At 46.5% G+C, this 20,822-nt stretch overlaps 1 protein-coding gene across 2 annotated transcripts; it reads left to right on the plus strand.

Moving 5' to 3' along the window:
* The first annotated feature begins 1,945 nt into the window (after positions 1-1,945).
* Positions 1,946-20,382, plus strand: LOC124004708 (calpain-8-like). 2 transcript variants are annotated; one of them, XM_046313417.1, is made up of 22 exons: positions 1,946-2,317; positions 5,879-5,948; positions 10,872-10,990; positions 13,902-14,035; positions 14,325-14,496; positions 15,326-15,409; positions 15,515-15,600; positions 15,708-15,785; positions 16,248-16,441; positions 16,719-16,921; positions 17,032-17,043; positions 17,253-17,332; positions 17,428-17,550; positions 17,661-17,697; positions 17,814-17,888; positions 17,982-18,027; positions 18,347-18,408; positions 18,675-18,743; positions 19,242-19,320; positions 19,486-19,602; positions 19,709-19,761; positions 20,144-20,382. In XM_046313417.1, the coding sequence occupies exons 1-22, from the start codon at positions 2,123-2,125 to the stop codon at positions 20,168-20,170; spliced, it is 2,115 nt and encodes a 704-aa protein (XP_046169373.1). In that variant the 5' UTR covers positions 1,946-2,122; the 3' UTR covers positions 20,171-20,382. The 2 variants fall into 2 exon arrangements, with proteins under 2 accessions (XP_046169373.1, XP_046169374.1); XM_046313418.1 differs by lacking the exon at positions 17,032-17,043.
* The last annotated feature ends 440 nt before the right edge of the window (positions 20,383-20,822 follow it).

Genomic DNA, 20,822 nt, shown 5'->3' on the forward strand with positions numbered 1-20,822 from the left:
TTATTTATTTTATTTCAGGTGGTTGTTCATATTGTTCATTTCCCTGACCTATTTTTTAAATTAATTTGTAACACATTTATATATATATATATATATATATATATATATATATATATATACATAAACATTTATACATTATATATTTTTAAATAGTGGCGGTGACAGTTTTCGTCAGAACGTCGCGAGTCGTGGGATCAAAAGGGTCTCGGAAGGCGTGGATGTTTAGGGCAGATCGGCGAGCTATGTTATTAGGGCTGTGTATAATCCCGACCTCAAAGACCATATGGGGAGAATGGGCAGGCGGATAATGGAGTTAAATGGGCACCATTCTATGGGTTTGAATCGTTATTCTTTGTGTTTGTTTGCTCTGGTCATTGTTTTCTTGTCCTCATTGTCGATTTAATCAGGCGTGAAGGAGAACGGCCCAGTGACAGACTGAAGGGCTCTTTGAGAGTCCAAATCCTCCTGTGGACAAAGCAAGTGTCATAGACAATGTTCCTTTACATTTTTTTCAGCACTGAGGAAATTTCAGGTCTGCTAACTTGAACATTGTGAAAATGCTGTGCAATTTCCGGCGTTTAATGTCAACACTGAGGCTGCACCTGCTTTAAGTCACTGTTTTAACAGTGGCTAGGAAGGCTACTGTGGCTCTTTGATAATAATGTCAAAAACAGAGAAAATGCATCCCATAACATTTTAACAAGGTGTAACGGTTCTCTTTTGGTGAAGGAGAGTCGACCAAAATGCAGCATGTAGATTGCAATCCATGTTTAATCAACAAACGTAAACACGAATTAACACAAACACTACTAAACGTAACGAAAACCGAAACAGCCTATACTTGTCAACTAACACAGCGACAGGAACAAAGACACTAAGGACAATCACCCACGACAAACTCAAAGAATATGGCTGCCTAAATATGGTTCCCAATCAGAGACAACAATAAACACCTGCCTCTGATTGAGAACCACTCCAGACAGCCATAGACTTTGCTAGATACCCCACTAAGCTACAATCCCAATACCAACACCAAAACCCCAAGACAAAACACACCACAATACAAAAACCCCATGCCACACCCTGGCCTGACCCAATACATGAAGATAAACACAAAATACTTCGACCAGGGCGTGACACAAGGACATACTGTAGTTATATCATTCAGCCTACAGTAGTAGACAACATGGGGTGTTCAATGTAGGCCTACATTCCAAGACACCTTTGAAAAAACATGCAGGGTTTGTCATTAACCTGTTTATCAACTTGTTCTTCAGACAAGGACATCACTGAAAATGCTGTTGTATAGGCAAGTCACCACTCAGGAGCAAAATAGATTTATGCAAGAAACCAATTTACAAAATAAGAATAATTCTTATTCCCATATAATTTTTACAGAGAATCAGACAAAACTCTATGCTACCCTCTGCCTATTGGCTACTTAGCTATTCAAGCATGTCTCAAAATACAACACTGCCCTTTTAAGACATAAAAACATCTACTTGACTCAGATGGCTAGAAATGTACACAGTTTCTGCTTTTGTATGAACAATCACTCCATCATTGCTGACCAGAAATGAGCTATAACTGGGCTAATAACTCACTAAGTAACAAAGAATATCAACAAATGTGCACACGTGGTAGTACATACGGCTCTCGCTTTGATCTCAAAACAAGCACATATATCTAGTCGCTTGTGCCAGTCGTTGCAATATAATTCTACCCAGAAGTTCTCTGCAAAATATCTTGCATACACTCTCCTACTAAGTCGAAGTTCGTCTTGTTTCATATTTGTTGCATTGAGAGTGGCTAACATTACTTTGATTCGATCACAATTCCGGCCACAGTACAGGGACATGTTGATTGTGTTAACAAAAGGAGAAAATTCCAAACCTCCCGGGGGCTCTGCATACCTTTCTGGGATGGTTCGAGTAAGGGAGGCGCCCTTATGTCTCCATACGGGTGAATGAGTGTGTGTGTGTATTTAAGAACAGGGGTTGTTGCACAAGTCCCAAAAAATAAGCATACAGGAGTGAGTCAAAATAGGAAAGCTGGCATAGTTGAACTCTAATTAGGCTACGTTTACTATTTTTCCAAATTGATCTCAACTTGAACATTGGAAATGGAGACTCAGGTCGCAACCGGTTCCATTGCCAACCCTGTTCAATTTCGGGACCAGGACTATGTAGCCCTCCTAGATGCGTGCGTTAAATCCGGTTCGCTGTTCTCTGACTCAACCTTCGCCCCGGACCAGAGCTCAATCGGTATGCCTACCGACCCGGATCCCAAAAAGGAGATCAAGTGGCTGCGACCCAAGGTAGGCTACTGTCCTATCAGTGTATACACAAGCAAGTCGAGATCTACCGCAGTGATTTATTTTTTAAACACGACTTTAAAAAATGAAATATTAAAATAATAAAACTGTTCTGTAGAATTGAGGTTTGTGCAGTACGACAAATACATTATCACAGCATATTGGCTATACGCCTGGCCGGCCAATATTGCTATTCTTAGGCCACATTACATTTCAAAACTCGAGCTTTGATAGCAAAATATTTCAGTTGTAGCACTTGCTTTTTTATTTTACTGGACTGATGCTAACTGCCTCTGATGGTCATGGTGCGTTCAAGACAACTGGGAACAAGAAGCGGAAAAAACGAAGTCAAATCGTGATTTTCAGGTCGGAAAGTCAGAGCTCTAGAAATATTTCCGACTTGGAATTCCGAGTTGGATGACCGTTAAAGATCCCCCCCCCCCCAAGTCGGATCTCGTTTTATTCCGAGTTCCCAGCTGTATTGAACACACTGAAGTATGAGATTCCCGAGTTGCTTTGAACACACCATTAGTCTCAGCTGAGGGAGGGAGACTGACCAGAGAGAGAGGACACAATCTTCCACCTGATGGCGAAACTCGAATGTTTCAAACCGCGTCTGCCTCATGCACAAATGAATGTTGTCCCTATGACCAGAGAAAGCTACATAATTCCCTGATATTACAATAGACAGGACGAAATGCTAATAATAATACAAACGCAGGGCTATTGGTAGCCTACACTTGGATACTCATTCATTGCAGATCCAGTGGAAGTAGGAAGAAGAGCGTTTTGTTTGTAATAGTGCTTTAATAGGGCTCCTGAGTGGCGCAGTGGTCTAAGGCACGGCATCTCAGTGCTAAGTGGTGTCACTACATTTACATTACATTTAAGTCATTTAGCAGACGCTCTTATCCAGAGCGACTTACAAATTGGTGCATTCACCTTATGACATCCAGTGGAACAACCACTTTACAATAGTGCATCTAAATATTTTAAGGGGGGGGGGTGAGAAGGATTACTTTATCCTATCCTAGGTATTCCTTAAAGAGGTGGGGTTTCAGGTGTCTCCGGAAGGTGGTGATTGACTCCGCTGTCCTGGCGTCGTGAGGGAGTTTGTTCCACCATTGGGGAGCCAGAGCAGCGAACAGTTTTGACTGAGCTGAGCGGGAACTGTACTTCCTCAGTGGTAGGGAGGCGAGCAGGCCAGAGGTGGATGAACGCAGTGCCCTTATTTGGGTGTAGGGCCTGATCAGAGCCTGGAGGTACTGAGGTGCCGTTCCCCTCACAGCTCCGTAGGCAAGCACCATGGTCTTGTAGCGGATGCGAGCTTCAACTGGAAGCCAGTGGAGAGAGCGGAGGAGCGGGGTGACGTGAGAGAACTTGGGAAGGTTGAACACTAGACGGGCTGCGGCGTTCTGGATGAGTTGTAGGGGTTTAATGGCACAGGCAGGGAGCCCAGCCAACAGCGAGTTGCAGTAATCCAGACGGGAGATGACAAGTGCCTGGATTAGGACCTGCGCCGCTTCCTGTGTGAGGCAGGGTCGTACTCTGCGGATGTTGTAGAGCATGAACCTACAGGAACGGGCCACCGCCTTGATGTTAGTTGAGAACGACAGTTTGTTGTCCAGGATCACGCCAAGGTTCTTAGCGCTCTGGGAGGAGGACACAATGGAGTTGTCAACCGTGATGGCGAGATCATGGAACGGGCAGTCCTTCCCCGGGAGGAAGAGCAGCTCCGTCTTGCCGAAGTTCAGCTTGAGGTGGTGATCCGTCATCCACACTGATATGTCTGCCAGACATGCAGAGATGCGATTCGCCACCTGGTCATCAGAAGGGGGAAAGGAGAAGATTAATTGTGTGTCGTCTGCATAGCAATGATAGGAGAGACCATGTGAGGTTATGACAGAGCCAAGTGACTTGGTGTATAGCGAGAATAGGAGAGGGCCTAGAACAGAGCCCTGGGGGACACCAGTGGTGAGAGCGCGTGGTGAGGAGACAGATTCTCGCCACGCCACCTGGTAGGAGCGACCTGTCAGGTAGGACGCAATCCAAGCGTGGGCCGCGCCGGAGATGCCCAACTCGGAGAGGGTGGAGAGGAGGATCTGATGGTTCACAGTATCGAAGGCAGCCGATAGGTCTAGAAGGATGAGAGCAGAGGAGAGAGAGTTAGCTTTAGCGGTGCGGAGCGCCTCCGTGATACAGAGAAGAGCAGTCTCAGTTGAATGACTAGTCTACACTACAGTCCCTGGTTCACATATGGCTGTGATTGGGAGTCCAATAGGGCGGTGCACAATTGGCCCAGGTTTGGAAGGGGTAGGTCGTCATTGTAAATAAGAATTTGTTCTTCACTGACTTGCCTGGTTAAATAAAACAGTACTGAATAAAAACTTAGATGTGAACTCACTCAGAATAGCAGCTCGTCGCTGTAGGTTATTCTTTGACAGTATCTCTCTGGTCATGGTTTTAAAAGTTATGAAATCTCACATAGGCTAGTATCAAATTTTGTGGCCAGGATGACGGAAGCTGTAGGCACAGTGATTTGAGCTACCGGATTGGCCAGTGCCGGCACACTCGATTTAGCCACAGATCTCCCGGTCTGCCAGGTAGGCAGAGTTGGCAGCGCAACACACACACACACACACACACACACACACACACACACACACACACACACACACACACACACACACACACACACACACACACACACACACACACACACACACACACACACACACACACACACACACACACACACACACACACACACACACACACACACACACACACAAAGGAACTCAATCCTTTATCGCTTTTCTACAGGAATGTTTGGTGATCATCTAGGGATGCCTTGAAGATGGACCAGTCGATCGCGATCGACCGATTGGTGACAACTGGGCTACATCAGCCCCCCCAGCTATGCAGTGCTAGGGAAGAAAAAAAAGTGCACCCAGGGGGGCCCCATGACAGAGTTTGGGGAACCCTGGTCTACATGATAGCCAGCCATGTGGTCACTCTCAAAAACATACTTCTAAATTGCAATAGTCACATTTCCTAGTCATGCTTATTTTATGGATATCTGTAGCCTATGTTATCATTTTTACATTGACATTATGAATTGAGGTTGATGAGGATATGAGTAGCTCTAGTTGTGTACAATTGGGTGATGCTCCTGGACAGATGTAGGCTACACCGGAGATGACTCACTGTCAGGTGTGGTCTCGTTCTGAGGAAGATAGATTGATCTGCTGGAGCGTATTCAGAGAGAGAAGAGCGCGAATTGACAGAACGGAGAATGTTGAGAGAGAGAAAAGAAAGAGAACGTACAGAGTTTGTGCCAAACAGCTGGACAGGAAATCACTAAAAGCAGAAAAGACATGGAAAGAGGAGAACAACCGAAGAAGCCATGGAACGTCTGTGATGCAGTTGAAATCAGGGACATTGCTTTGTCATCATCCAGTCAACTGTTATGTGAATGAAACAAAGAGTTACACATTCCCTCAGACAGTGTAAACTGTCGTCTTGAACTCTGCCCTGTGTCTCTCTCTCTCTCTCTCTCTGCAGGAGATCAGTGCCAATGCTGTGTTTGTGGAGGACACAACCTGCACCACCGATATCTGCCAGGGCCAGCTGGGTAAGTGTGTGTGCGTGCGTGTGTTTTAAGCATCGTAGGATGGGATATCATTGCAGTAACAGGTAGACACTTATGCTCACTCCAACTCACAGTTTTCATGTAGAACTAGATTGACCTCACCTCTCCAAACCTATTCTCCTGGGAATGGGCTCGAGATGATTTACATTTACATTACATTTAAGTCATTTAGCACACACTCTTAACCAGAGTGACTTACAAATTGGTGCATTCACCTTATGACATCCAGTGGAACAGCCACTTTACAATAGTGCATCTAAATCTTTTAAGGGGGGGGGGTAGAAGGATTACTTTATTCTATCCTAGGTATTCCTTAGAGGTGGGGTTTCAGGTGTCTCCGGAAGGTGGTGATTGACTCCGCTGTCCTGGCATCGTGAGGGAGTTTGTTCCACCATTGGGGGGCCAGAGCAGCGATCAGTTTTGACTGGGCTGAGCGGGAACTGTACTTCCACAGTGGTAGGGAGGCGAGCAGGCCAGAGGTGGATGAACGCAGTGCCCTTGTTTGGGTGTAGGGCCTGATCAGAGCCTGGAGGTACTGAGGTGCCGTTCCCCTCACAGCTCCGTAGGCAAGCACCATGGTCTTGTAGCGGATGCGAGCTTCAACTGGAAGCCAGTGGAGAGAGCGAGGAGCTGGGAGACGTGAGAGAACTTGGGAAGGTTGAACACCAGACGGGCTGCGGCGTTCTGGATGAGTTGTAGGGGTTTAATGGCACAGGCAGGGAGCCCAGCCAACAGCGAGTTGCAGTAATCCAGACGGGAGATGACAAGTGCCTGGATTAGGACCTGCGCCGCTTCCTGTGTGAGGCAGGGTCGTACTCTGCGGATGTTGTAGAGCATGAACCTACAGGAACGGGCCACCGCCTTGATGTTAGTTGAGAACGACAGGGTGTTGTCCAGGATCACGCCAAGGTTCTTAGCGCTCTGGGAGGAGGACACAATGGAGTTGTCAACCGTGATGGCGAGATCATGGAACGGGCAGTCCTTCCCCGGGAGGAAGAGCAGCTCCGTCTTGCCGAGGTTCAGCTTGAGGTGGTGATCCGTCATCCTCACTGATATGTCTGCCAGACATGCAGAGATGCGATTCGCCACCTGGTCATCAGAAGGGGGAAAGGAGAAGATTAATTGTGTGTCATCTGCATAGCAATGATAGGAAAGACCATGTGAGGTTATGACAGAGCCAAGTGACTTGGTGTATAGCGAGAATAGGAGAGGGCCTAGAACAGAGCCCTGGGGGACACCAGTGGTGAGAGCGTGTGGTGAGGAGACCTCGCCACGCCACCTGGTAGGAGCGACCTGTCAGGTAGGACGCAATCCAAACGTGGGCCGCGCCGGAGATGCCGAACTCGGAGAGGGTGGAGAGGAGGATCTGATGGTTCACAGTATCGAAGGCAGCCAATAGGTCTAGAAGAATGAGAGCAGAGGAGAGAGAGTTAGCTTTAGCAGTGCGGAGCGCCTCCGTGATACAGAGAAGAGCAGTCTCAGTTGAATGACTAGTCTTGAAACCTGACTGATTTGGATCAAGAAGGTCATTCTGAGAGAGATAGCGGGAGAGCTGGCCAAGGACGGCACGTTCAAGAGTTTTGGAGAGAAAAGAAAGAAGGGATACTGGTCTGTAGTTGTTGACATCGGAGGGATCAAGTGTAGGTTTTTTCAGAAGGGGTGCAACTCTCGCTCTCTTGAAGACGGAAGGGACGTAGCCAGCGGTCAGGGATGAGTTGATGAGCGAGGTGAGGTAAGGGAGAAGGTCTCCGGAAATGGTCTGGAGAAGAGAGGAGGGGATGGGGTCAATCGGGCAGGTTGTTGGGCGGCCGGCCGTCACAAGACGCGAGATTTCATCTGGAGAGAGAGGGGAGAAAGAGGTCAGAGCACAGGGTAGGGCAGTGTGAGCAGAACCAGCGGTGTCGTTTGACTTAGCAAACGAGGATCGGATGTCGTCGACCTTCTTTTCAAAATGGTTGATGAAGTCATCTGCAGAGAGGGAGGAGGGGGGAGGGGGAGGAGGATTCAGGAGGGAGGAGAAGGTGGCAAAGAGCTTCCTAGGGTTAGAGGCAGATGCTTGGAATTTAGAGTGGTAGAAATTGGCTTTAGCAGCAGAGACAGAAGAGGAAAATGTAGAGAGGAGGGAGTGAAAGGATGCCAGGTCCGCAGGGAGGCGAGTTTTCCTCCATTTCCGCTCGGCTGCCCGGAGCCCTGTTCTGTGAGCTCGCAATGAGTCGTCGAGCCACGGAGCGGGGAGGGGAGGACCGAGCCGGCCTGGAGGATAGGGGGCATAGAGAGTCAAAGGATGCAGAAAGGGAGGAGAGGAGGGTTGAGGAGGCAGAATCAGGAGATAGGTTGGAGAAGGTTTGAGCAGAGGGAAGAGATGATAGGATGGAAGAGGAGAGAGTAGCGGGGGAGAGAGAGCGAAGGTTGGGACGGCGCGATACCATCCGAGTAGGGGCAGTGTGGGAAGTGTTGGATGAGAGCGAGAGGGAAAAGGATACAAGGTAGTGGTCGAAGACTTGGAGGGGAGTTGCAATGAGGTTAGTGGAAGAACAGCATCTAGTAAAGATGAGGTCGAGCGTATTGCCTGCCTTGTGAGTAGGGGGGAAGGTGAGAGGGTGAGGTCAAAAGAGGAGAGGAGTGGAAAGAAGGAGGCAGAGAGGAATGAGTCAAAGGTAGACGTGGGGAGGTTAAAGTCGCCCAGAACTGTGAGAGGTGAGCCGTCCTCAGGAAAGGAGCTTATTAAGGCATCAAGCTCATTGATGAACTCTCCGAGGGAACCTGGAGGGCGATAAATGATAAGGATGTTAAGCTTGAAAGGGCTGGTAACTGTGATAGCATGGAATTCAAAGGAGGCGATAGACAGATGGGTAAGGGGAGAAAGAGAGAATGACCACTTGGGAGAGATGAGGATCCCGGTGCCACCACCCCGCTGACCAGAAGCTCTCGGGGTGTGCGAGAACACGTGGGCGGACGAAGAGAGAGCAGTGGGAGTAGCGCTGTTATCTGTGGTGATCCATGTTTCCGTCAGTGCCAAGAAGTCGAGGGACTGGAGGGAGGCATAGGCTGAGATGAACTCTGCCTTGTTGGCCGCAGATCGGCAGTTCCAGAGGCTACCGGAGACCTGGAACTCCACGTGGGTCGTGCGCGCTGGGACCACCAGATTAGGGTGGCCGCGGCCACGCGGTGTGGAGCGTTTGTATGGTCTGTGCAGAGAGGAGAGAACAGGGATAGACAGACACATAGTTGACAGGCTACAGAAGAGGCTACGCTAATGCAAAGGAGATTGGAATGACAAGTGGACTACACGTCTCGAATGTTCAGAAAGTTAAGCTTACGTAGCAAGAATCTTATTGACTAAAATGATTAAAATGATACAGTACTGCTGAAGTAGGCTAGCTGGCAGTGGCTGCGTTGTTGACACTACACTAATCAAGTCGTTCCGTTGAGTGTAATAGTTTCTACAGTGCTGCTATTCGGGGGCTAGCTGGCTAGCTAGCAGTGTTGTTTACGTTACGTTGCGTTAAAAGAACGACAATAGCTGGCTAGCTAACCTAGAAAGTCGCTCTAGACTACACAATTATCTTTGATACAAAGACGGCTATGTAGCTAGCTACGATCAAACAAATCAAACTGTTGTACTGTAATGAAATGAAGTGAAAATGTGATACTACCTGTGGAGCGAAGCGGAATGCGACCGGGTTGTTCTATTCGGTAGACGTTGGCTAGCTGTTGGCTAGCTAGCAGTGTCTCCTACCTTAAGGACGACAAATAGCTGGCTAGCTAACCTCGGTAAATTAAGATAATCACTCTAAGACTACACACTCTAAACTACACAATTATCTTGGATACGAAGACAGCAAAGACAGCTATGTAGCTAGCTAACACTACACTAATCAAGTCGTTCAGTTGAGTGTAATAGTTTCTACAGTGCTGCTATTCGGTGGACATGTGCTAGCTGGCTAGCTGCTGGGCAAATAGCAGTGAAGACTACGTTAGGACGACGAAATACGATAATTACGCAATTATCTTTGATACAAAGACGGCTATGTAGCTAGCTAAGAAGAAATTGCTAAGATCCTGGTTTTACTATCTGTGTGGTTCAGACTCTGATTAGATATCCTCTAATCACATTGAATAGGTCACCCTTCCACACCACCCCAGGGGCTCCGTTCCAAACACATGGCCCAACAGCATGGGGATCGGGGAGACATTCTGTGCTCTCACCTCCCAGTCCCAACCTCCTGGGGGAATCTGTGGGTCTAAAATGGACCCTGTGGTCACACCCCTTTCTCCCATGAAAGACAATGTGCCTTGTTTATCACCACTTTTCATGTGATGTCCAGTCTGTTTTTCATTGTTGTGAAATAGGGATAATTCTCATGTTGCTCTCTTGTTATTGCTTCATTATTTGTCCTCTGGGTTTGTGTAAAGGATCTGGTGGCAATGTGGCATCCCTTGTGTGTGTGTGTGTGTGTGTGTGTGTGTGTGTGTGTGTGTGTGTGTGTGTGTGTGTGTGTGTGTGTGTGTGTGTGTGTGTGTGTGTGTGTGTGTGTGTGTGTGTGTGTGTGTGTGTGTGTGTGTGTGTGTGTGTGTGTGTGTGTGTGTGTGTGTGTGTGCATCAAACATCAACACCTCTTTCTTTCCTCTACACGGACACAAAGAGCAGCTGTTGACTGTTAGAGAGGAATGTGCCTGTGTGTGTACAGGCATGTTTTTGTGTGCTTGTGCATGTGTGTGTGTTTGTGAGGGAGAGAGTGTGTGAGTGTGAGAACTCTGCAGTGTTAGAACTTCCTCAAGCGTCAGGAAATGATTTGAAATGAAAAAAAAAACACAAAAAAACATGTAGAATCAATTTAAATAAAATCTAATTCACACGGCTAGTTATCATGCCTTTGGCCTGTCTCTTTGTTTTTCTAATAGGTGACTGTTGGCTTCTGGCTGCCCTGTCCTGCCTTACCATGCACCCCAATCTCTTTGTCAAAGTGGTACCACCTAATCAGAGCCTGACAGAATCCTATGCTGGCATCTTCCACTTCACGGTAATGCGTGGGGAGGGTTCATGAGCTTGCAGTGTACATGTGTTCTGCATACTCACTTTTTTGTCGTTACAACGAGAATGTCTATTACAATCGTATTAGTGCAGCATGCCATGTAAAACAGTGAGAGTAGCAAACGCAGGACTGAAAAGTAGTAGTGTCAAGTTTTAATGTCACATGCACAAGTACAGTGAAATGCCTTTCTTCCAAACTCAAAACCCAACAATGGGGGCGGCAAGGTAGCCTAGTGGTTAGAGTGTTGGACTAGTAACCGGAAGGTTGCAAGTTCAAACCCCCGAGCTAATAAGGTACGAAACTGTTGTTCTGCCCCTGAACAAGGCCGTTAACCCACCGTCTTTGAAAATAAGAATTTGTTCTTAACTGACTTGCCTAGTTAAATAAAAGGTACATTCAAAAAAACAATGCAGTAATCAATAGCAAATGTACTAATAGAAAAAAAACACACACAAGAAATAAGAATAATATGAAATACACAATAATATGAAAAACACAATAAAGTAAGTAGGTAAAAATGCTATACAGTGGGGCAAAAAAAGTATTTAGTCAACCACCAAATGAGAGAGGCCTGTCATTTTCATCATAGGTACACTTCAACTATGACATAATTAGAAGAAAAAAATCCAGAAAATCACATTGTTGGATTTTTAATGAATTTATTTGCAAATTATGGTGTAAAATAAGTATTTGGTCAATAGCAAAAGTTTATCTCAATACTTTGTTATTATACCCTTTGTTGGCAATGACAGAGGTCACATGTTTTCTGTAAGTCTTCACAAGGTTTTCACACACTGTTGCTGGTATTTTGGCCCATTCCTCCATGCAGATCTCCTCTAGTGCAGGGATACTGGAGTGATGGAGGTAGATATGTAATAGGGGGTAAGGGGACTAGGCAACAGGATATAAGATAAACAGAGTAGCAGCAGCTTGTATGTGAGTGGAGTCGGTATAAATGTATGTGTGAGTGGGCAAATGATGGAGTGAGTGTTTGTGTGTGCGTTGGAGTGACAGTGTGTGTGAGTGCATTGGAGTGACAGTGTGTGTGAGTGCGTTGGAGTGACAGTGTGTGTGAGTGCGTAGGGAGCCCTGTGAGTGTACACAGAGACAGAGCAAATATACAAAGATACAAGGTAAACTCGGCCCATGTAGCTATTTTGTTTTTAGCTATTTCTCAGTGGTAAGGTGGAAATAAAGAGTTATTAAGGGAACAAAGGAAATGAGAGAATATAGGTGTGTGTTAGTGTGTGTTATGGGACCAGGTGGGGCAACCACTCCATTTAGTATGATATGTTACATTTCATGTGGTATATATTAATTTGTGGTTGTCCATTACCCATTTTGTATGATATGTTACGAATTACAATTTGTATTATATGTTACAAATAAGCAAAACGTTCAACAAGTTACAAAGTTGAAAAATGTATGATTATGTTAAGGATTCTAGCGAGGTGCCTAGCGTTAGCTATCTGGCTAATATTAGCTAGGTTTTGTGTTAGGTGTTAGGGTTAAGTTTAGGAGTTAGTTTTAAGGGCTAGGGGAAGAGTTAGCTAAAAGGGTTAAGGTTAGGGGAAAGGGTTAGCTAACATGCTAAGTAGATGCAAAGGAGCTAAAAAAGTAGTAAGTAGTTGAAAAGTTGCTAAAATGCTAATGTTGGTCGTGATGAGATTTGAACTCGCAACCTTTGGGTTGCTAGATGTTCTTGCTGTGCACCCACCCACAGCCACCCTCCTTTTGTTTTTGCTTTTAGTAACCATCTGTCTTATGTAACCACATGAAACGTGACATATCATACTAAGTGGAGTGGTTCGGGTTTACCTACAGAATAATACAAAACGCTTTGAGACCAAGTTGGGTGGTGTAACTAATATTCCTCTCCAGCCATTACCACGTGCCCGTCCTCCCCAATGAAGGTGCCATGAACCCCCTGTGATATGGAGATATATGTGAAGTTTGAAAGGGTTGCTTTAGTAAAATATTTGACCTGTTTGGGCTACTTGCGGTCATTTTGCAGTCTACAAATAATTTGTTATTATGTTCCGGCACCCTGACCATCCACTCAAGAAAAAATGGGCCTGTGGCAAAATCTAGTTGATGATCCCTGCCCTAGATTAACTTTGCTTGTGCTAGTTTGCTTGTATTGCTGTATAATTACCCTACTAGATTTATGACCCCCCCACACACACACCTTTCATCCCCCCTTCCCATCACTAAGAGGGAGATCTCTAATTACACCCCCCCCTACACATTCACACATTTTCATACACACAACTCTAACCCATTCTCTATCTCGTCTCTGCAAACTTGCCCCTGGCGTCATTATCATTTAATTGGTCTCTGGACCAATTGTGTCAATTTAAAGGGATTGATTACTAAAACATTGTCTCATGAAATAACATCTGTGAAAAGACATGCAATGGAAACATTAAAACATAGAGGTCATGAGTTATGACTCTGTAATTGCTTTAATATTTTCCAATGTCCTCTCAGTGAAGTATGTGTGGCATGACTTAACATGTTTGTCGAAAGGAAGGGGGATAAATATGAGTGGACTTAGATAACTGGAGGGGTTATGTTGGGAGTGTAGTCCAGACTTGTAGGTAGCTACTAGCCTGGGATACACGCACGCACGCACGCATCCACACACACACACACGTGCTTATGGGCAAGCAATTAGAGAACATCACCAAGTCATAACTCATGACCTCCAGGATGTTTAAATGCAGGCCTGTACTTGCCCACTGTTACGCAACACATTAAATGTAGATTTCTCTCTCACCTTCTCCCTCCCTCTCTCCCTACATCCCCCTCATCCCTTCTCCCTCCCTTACTGTCCACCCTTTTATGCCTCCCTCCTCGCTACCTCCCTCCCCCTCCATACCTCCCTCTTCCTGTGTAGTTCTGGCAGTATGGTGAGTGGGTGGAGGTGGTAGTGGATGACAGGCTGCCTGTACGCGGAGGCCGCCTGCTCTTCAGCTACTCCTGTACCCGCAACGAGTACTGGAGCGCCCTGGTGGAGAAAGCCTATGCCAAGTGAGTCAACCGGGGTGTGTGTGTGTGTGTGCGCGTGTGTAATATGCTATATGGTTGTAGTGTTTGTGTGTGCCTGACAATGCTCTTATGAGGTTTCAGCCTCCTCATTTGAATACGTTTATCATAAGGCACTTTAAATAAGAGCATCTGCTAAATCGCAGAAAATGTCAATCTAGAAAACGTCCCCTTCCTTTATCTCCCTCATTCCTCTCCCCCACCACTCTATCCCCTCCCCCTTTTTCTCCACACACCTCTTTCTCCTGCTCCCTCTACCCCTATCTCGGAGCAGGCTGATCGGGTCATATGGCAGTCTGAAGGGGGGTAATATCTCTGAGGCGATGGAGGACTTCACAGGGGGCATAGCCTACTCCCTCCCTGTATCCTCACGCACCCCCAGGATCATGTGGAAAGCCCTCTCTGATGCCCTGTCCCGTGGCAGCCTGCTCAGCTGCTTCATACAGGTACAGCACAAACACAAACAAGCAAGCAACAACGCACACGCACACACACACACACACACTCTGTTATGCAGGTGAATGAGGACCCAAAAGCGACTTGGCGAAAACAGAGTCTTTAATCCAGTAAAGGAAATATGCAATACTCCTAGACAAATCGGAGCGGTAAATAAAGCATAAAAAACAATTCCACTCGTAATGACGAGAACAGACTGGAGACTCGATCATAAACTGTAGGTTGCCTCGGGAAGGCACCGACCGTAGCAGACTCAGACACCTGCTCACACGCAGCATCTGAGGGAAACAAGACACAGCACGGCGAACAATATACAAGGATCCGACAGGACAGAAACGGAAAACAAGGGGAGAAATAGGGACTCTAATCAGAGGACAAGATAGGGAACAGGTGTGGAAAGATTAGATGATTGATTAGGGGAATAGGAACAGCTGGGAGCAGGAACGGAACGATAGAGAGAAGAGAGAGAGGGAGGGAGAGAGAAAAAAAGAACGAACCTAAAAAGACCAGCAGGGGGAAAACGAACAGAAGGGAAAGCAAAATGACAAGACAATATAAGACAAAACATGACACACACACACACACACACACACACACACACACACACACACACACACACACACACACACACACACACACACACACACACACACACACACACACACACACACACACACACACACACACACACACACACACACAGAATTCTGTACCAACAAAGCTACACACCTTCCTGACACCCACACCGCTCCTTCGTCAATAGCTACTGTGATTGCAAGTGTGACTTTCACTGTGTACGTGCTGTGTATCTCCCCACAGGCTAGTAACTATCTTGAGATAGGCACAGTGACTGCAGAGGGACTGGTGAAGGGCCATGCCTACGCCATCACAGACACTGACACGGTATGTATCATACTGTGCTTCCCTGAACTAAAGTCATTGAGAAAATAATCCACTTTCCCATTTTGCTAACATAATTGTTTGTGTGCGTGTGTGTGTGTGGTTCAGGTGAAGAAGTCGGCTGGTGAGGCCTTGTTACTGAGGCTGAGGAACCCCTGGGGCTTTGTGGAGTACTCTGGACCCTGGAGTGACAAGTGAGGAAGTGTGTGTGTGTGCATTTGTGTGCGTGTTTGTGTGTGTTTCATTTTGTCACTACACAGTGATCCCGTGCTCATTTTCCTGTGTGTGTGTGTAATTGCAGGAGTAAAGACTGGGATGATGTGAATGCTGCTGAAAAGAAAAGGATTGAGCTGAAAAATAGTGAGGACGGAGAGTTCTGGTAGGTTCTGGCATTACAAAAACACGTAGACACAAACCCACATAGACACAAACCCACATGGACACAGACACAAACCCACATGGACACAACCACACGTAGACGCAAACATCGACCAGTCTCACCTTATGTCTGCTGTACTTTGTTTCTGTTGATACACACACGTGTAAATACAATGTAATGTACAATAACTGACATAAAAAATGCATAGATGATGTAATGAATTATAGATGACTCCAAATGAAACACTGTGTACCATGTTGGACTATGACTGCTTTTTCGTGTCTCAAAACTCTGTTTGAGTGGTCCACAATGTGGTCTTTTAAAATCTGCATTTTGCATTGTATCATTGTGGAATGACACTTTAATAAATGTCTCTGACTCTAAAGTGCAATCTAGTTTCATACAATACAACAACAGCACACAAACACATTCCAACAGTGCGCGCCCCTCTCTGTGTGTCAGGATCAGTGCGGAGGACTTCAGCAAGCTGTTTGGCACAGTGGAGCTGTGCAGTGTGGACCCTGACCCCATAGTGGACGAGGACACACCCACCGACCCCGACTCCCCTGCCGCCCCCATCTCTTCCTGGACCCTCAGCTCCCATAAAGGCTCCTGGGTATCGGGCTCCACTGCAGGGGGAAGCTGTACATACCCTCGTGAGTGTGTGTGTGTGTGTGTGTGTGTGTGTGTGTGTGTGTGTGTGTGTGTGTGTGTGTGTGTGTGTGTGTGTGTGTGTGTGTGTGTGTGTGTGTGTGTGTGTGTGTGTGTGTGTGTGTGTGTGTGTGTGTGTGTGTGTGTGTGTGTGTGTGTGTGTGTGTGCGCGTGTGTGTGTGTGTGCGCGCGTGTGTTTGTGCAGAACGTTTGTAATTTCATCTACTTTTCATTTACTACCTTCCTTGTCATTTACTACCATCAATCCCTCCTCTATTGTAGGATCCTTCTGGAAGAATCCCCAGTTCCAGCTTGTCCTTGCCGAGCATGATGACGATCATGCGATGACTCCGGAAGAGAAGAAGTTGGCCGAGAATCAGAAGGAGAAAGCAAAGCAGTGCACCGTGTTGGTGGAACTACTGCAGAAAAACCGGAGAAAGAAGGACAAAGTCAACTTCCTCCACATCGCCTTTCACATCTACAGGGTGAGAGAGGAAGGGAGAGCGAGGGAGAGAACATGCGTTGTCCCCGTGTATGCTGTGAATCTGAATGTTCTACATGTTCAGTTAGTCTGACGTTTTTCCTGTCTCCGCAGGTTCCTCCAAAGGTGAGTATCATGTTGGAAAGAAATTGGGGGAAAAACTACATATTTTCATTTGTTAGATAATGTCACTTTTAATCTAACAACCATGTCTGCTGCCCCCCCCTCTCTCTCCAACCACTACCTCCATCTCTCCCTCTTTTCTATATCTGCCTTCTTCCTCTCTCTCCTCTCCTATCTTCCCCTCTCCTCTCCTCCCGCTCCCCCTCTTGTAGCTCCAGGGCCTGTGTCTGGACCAGAGCTTCTTCTCTTCCCAGCAGCCTGTGGGGAGTTCTGGGAAGTACCAGCCCCTGAGGTATTGTACCTCCCTGCAAATACTGTGCCACATGTTCATGAAAACAGTCTACAAAGTTGTATCTCATCTCTTCTTCTTGTCATTTGTCGCCGTAGGGCTGTGTGGAGGGAGGTGAGGCTGGACCCGGGAAAATATGTGATTCTGGCTTCCACCTACAGTCCCAACCAGCCTGCGGAATTCTTCCTCCGCGTCTATTCCAAGACCGGCAACAATCTGGGGTACAGAAGGGGATGGGTGGGGGCGGGTGATGATGATGCTGCCGATGATGACAGTTCAGTGACAATCTCATATTACGTTGAGACTGATGGAGCTCCTCCTTGTATTCCAGGACCAAAGATTTCACCTGCTCCACTGGCTTCATCATGGTGCGTTGGACCTTACTGAAGCATATTTCTACTGCACTACCGCTCTCCAGTTCAGCAAGCCAAATGTCACTGTGTGTATGTGTGTGTGTGTGTGTGTGTGTCCGTGTCCTTCACAGGTAACGTCAATGCCACCAGTGTTGCCAGAGGATCGCAAGAGAGTACAGAAGACCTTTGATGAGATGGCGGGACCTGTAGGAACTCTCTCTTCTCAAAATATAACTCAATCATAGAAGAGAATTATCTCCCTTAGACAGTCTTAACCTCCTGTTCTCTCTCCCTGGCAGGACGACAAGCTGAATGCTAAGGAGTTCATGAAGCTGGTTAACTCAGGTTCGGTCCTTCATGAGCTCAGGTTTTCATTTCTAAGGTTCATTTCTAAGGTTAATTTAGTCAAACCGTGTCGCTGAACTCTCTAAACTGCTGTGATGAAGGGTACCACCATTTGTACGTTGGTCCTATTGTGGGGAATATTCTTACAATGCAGTACCAGTAACAGCCAGTAGGTGGGAGCAGAGTAGCAAGGTTTCCTCCATCAGGTAGACAAACTTTTTGGGCTAAACAGAGATGACTTCTCTAGGCATAACCTCATAGCTAATATAGCATTAAAATCATCTGCCACTTTCACTCCTCCCCTCTCCCCCTCTCTCAGTTTTGGAGAAAGACTACCAGCTGCCACTGGAGACATGCAGACAGCTCATCTTTGGAGAGGATGTATCCTTTCATTTGGCCAGTTGTCACAACCTTACCCCATACATCTCACTGCCTTTGTTCTTCTTGCCAGGGCCCGTATCCACAAAGCATCTAAGAGCAGGAGTGCTGATCTAGGATTTGTCCATTTAATCTTATTCATTGTGATCTAAAACGCTAAACGGATTCTCGATCAGCACTCATACTCTGATATGCTTTGTGGATACGGGCCCTGGTACTTTTGAGCACCTCGGTCTGTGTCTGAGAGCTATCCCTAACCCACCTGTCAGACTGGGGGGCGTAGCAGTCTGACCCGAGAGCAGACAGAGCCTGTGCTGGCCTCTCTTCGCAGTCTGCAGGTACGACTGTGCTAGAGGGACAAGCCCCAAGGTGTTAAGCAATAAAGCCAGAGTGGGTTGTGGTATATTGGCCATTATATACTGCCAATCAACCCTGAATTCTGATTGGCGGAACGCTTTGGTATATCAGACCGTATACCATGGGTATGACAAAACATTAATTTTTACTGCTCTAATTACGTTGGCAACCAGTTTATAAGGGCTGTTCTTATGCACATTGTGAAGCGGAGTGCCTGGATACAGCCCTTAGCCGTGGTATATTGGCCTTATACCACAAACCCCAGAGGTGCCTTATTGCTTTTATAAACTGGTTACCAACATAAATGGTATTTTTGCTTCATACTCCTTTTATATTGTCTGATATACACACAGCTGAAATGCTGTTTCGGCCAATCAGTATCCAGGACACAAAATACCTGGTTTATAATTAGTAATATTACTTAGCTACAGTTACTCAACCATCTGTCATTGACCTCTCACGCTCTCTCTCTCTTTCAGTCCATCTTCTTCAAGTTTGATCAGGACTCTTCAGGGACCATGAGCCCCTTTGAGCTTAGTCTGGCCCTCCAGGCTGCAGGTACACTCTCACTCACTCACTCACTCACTCACTCACTCACTCACTCACTCACTCACTCACTCACTCACTCACTCACTTTCCATATGGTGTGTTACAGTTGACCCTCCAGTCCACTCTTGAATGGATAATAACCCATTTCTCTCTCCTCCGTTCTGCACCTGCTAGGGGTGCAGTGTGATGGCCAGGTCATACAGGTGCTGTGGGAGAGGTTTGGCTCTGGGGAGCCGCATCTGCCTTTCCATGGCTTTGTGGCCTGTGTCACCAGGCTGCGCAAGCTCTTCGGTATGTCAACACACAAGCAACGCACACAGCGAGGCGAGTTATGTTTTGTTGCCCGGTTATGATGTTCTGCCGTAATATTGTGTGTGTTTGTGTCCCCTCTCCCCAGCCCTGTATAAATCAGAGAGCAACCCAGAGGTCAAAGATGTGGGAATCAATGCCGTGAGTCGTCCTTGACTATGAAATCAACCAAAACCCTGGCCCTAACCCTAACTTCACGTCCACATCCGGGTTCAACCATATCCTTACCCTCAACCCTAACTCAATGTCCACATCCCGGTTCAATCCTAACCTCACCCACAACCCTAGCATAATGTCCACATTCCTGTTCAACCCTTACCCTAGCCATAACCCTATCTTGACAGTAACCATGACCCTAAACATGAATCATAACCTGACCCTACCCCGTCCTGTGCCAGACCATATCCTCAAGCCTAACTTATACCTTGTCCCTGACCCTAACCTTTATATATGCTATACCTTTACTAATGCCCTCTAACCCTGCCTGACTGGTTGCTCCTCTCTTTGCTGTTTTTTTTTACAGTGGCTGCTCCGACTCCTGACCGTGTGAGTGTGCTTTGCAAACGGGGTCTCCGCGTGGGCACTGCAGGGGCATTCTGTCTGACCAGGACCATATGATAACATCATGCTTCTGTCGGCGTCCTCGTCCACACACACACACACACACACACACACACACACACACACACACACACACACACACACACACACACACACACACACACACACACACACACACACACACACACACACACACACACACACACACACACACACACACACACACACACACACACTCCCTGAACTTTGTCACCATACTATGCACCACTGCCATATTGTCCTATAGTGCTTTACATTCATTTACATGGATAGTACCTCTGGAGTTAGTGTCACTACTAATGTATTTGATGTGTACACAGATATGAATCTGTAAATGTTCATTTGTTTCAGCTATTTCCGCAAAGTAATTGAGTCAAGTATTTTCAGTTTTACAGCCAAGTATTTCTTAAAACTCCAATAATGAGGTGGTATTGCCCAACAGCTGAAATAGTGAAAATGTATTTGAAGCTCTGGAAATGAAAATGAAAAACGCAATAATGAAATGTATCTGAAAATAAATCTTTGCAAACATGAATCTGCTTTGATAATGTAAAATTATTCCTGTGTTTATAAATACAGCCCAGCCCAGCACAGCACAGCAC

The sequence above is a fragment of the Oncorhynchus gorbuscha genome, linkage group LG19 (genome assembly GCF_021184085.1).
Source record: "Oncorhynchus gorbuscha isolate QuinsamMale2020 ecotype Even-year linkage group LG19, OgorEven_v1.0, whole genome shotgun sequence".
In the NCBI taxonomy this organism is placed as follows: Eukaryota; Metazoa; Chordata; class Actinopteri; order Salmoniformes; family Salmonidae; genus Oncorhynchus; species Oncorhynchus gorbuscha.

Excerpts from the sequence above, each read along its gene's own strand:
- LOC124004708 (XM_046313417.1), top strand. The coding sequence starts at position 2,123 with ATGGAGACTCAGGTCGCAACCGGTTCCATTGCCAACCCTGTTCAATTT. Across the intron at positions 16,442-16,718 it reads GGGAAGCTGTACATACCCTC|GATCCTTCTGGAAGAATCCC; the intron begins GTGAGTGTGTGT and ends CCTCTATTGTAG. Across the intron at positions 18,744-19,241 it reads CCTCTCTTCGCAGTCTGCAG|TCCATCTTCTTCAAGTTTGA; the intron begins GTACGACTGTGC and ends TCTCTCTTTCAG.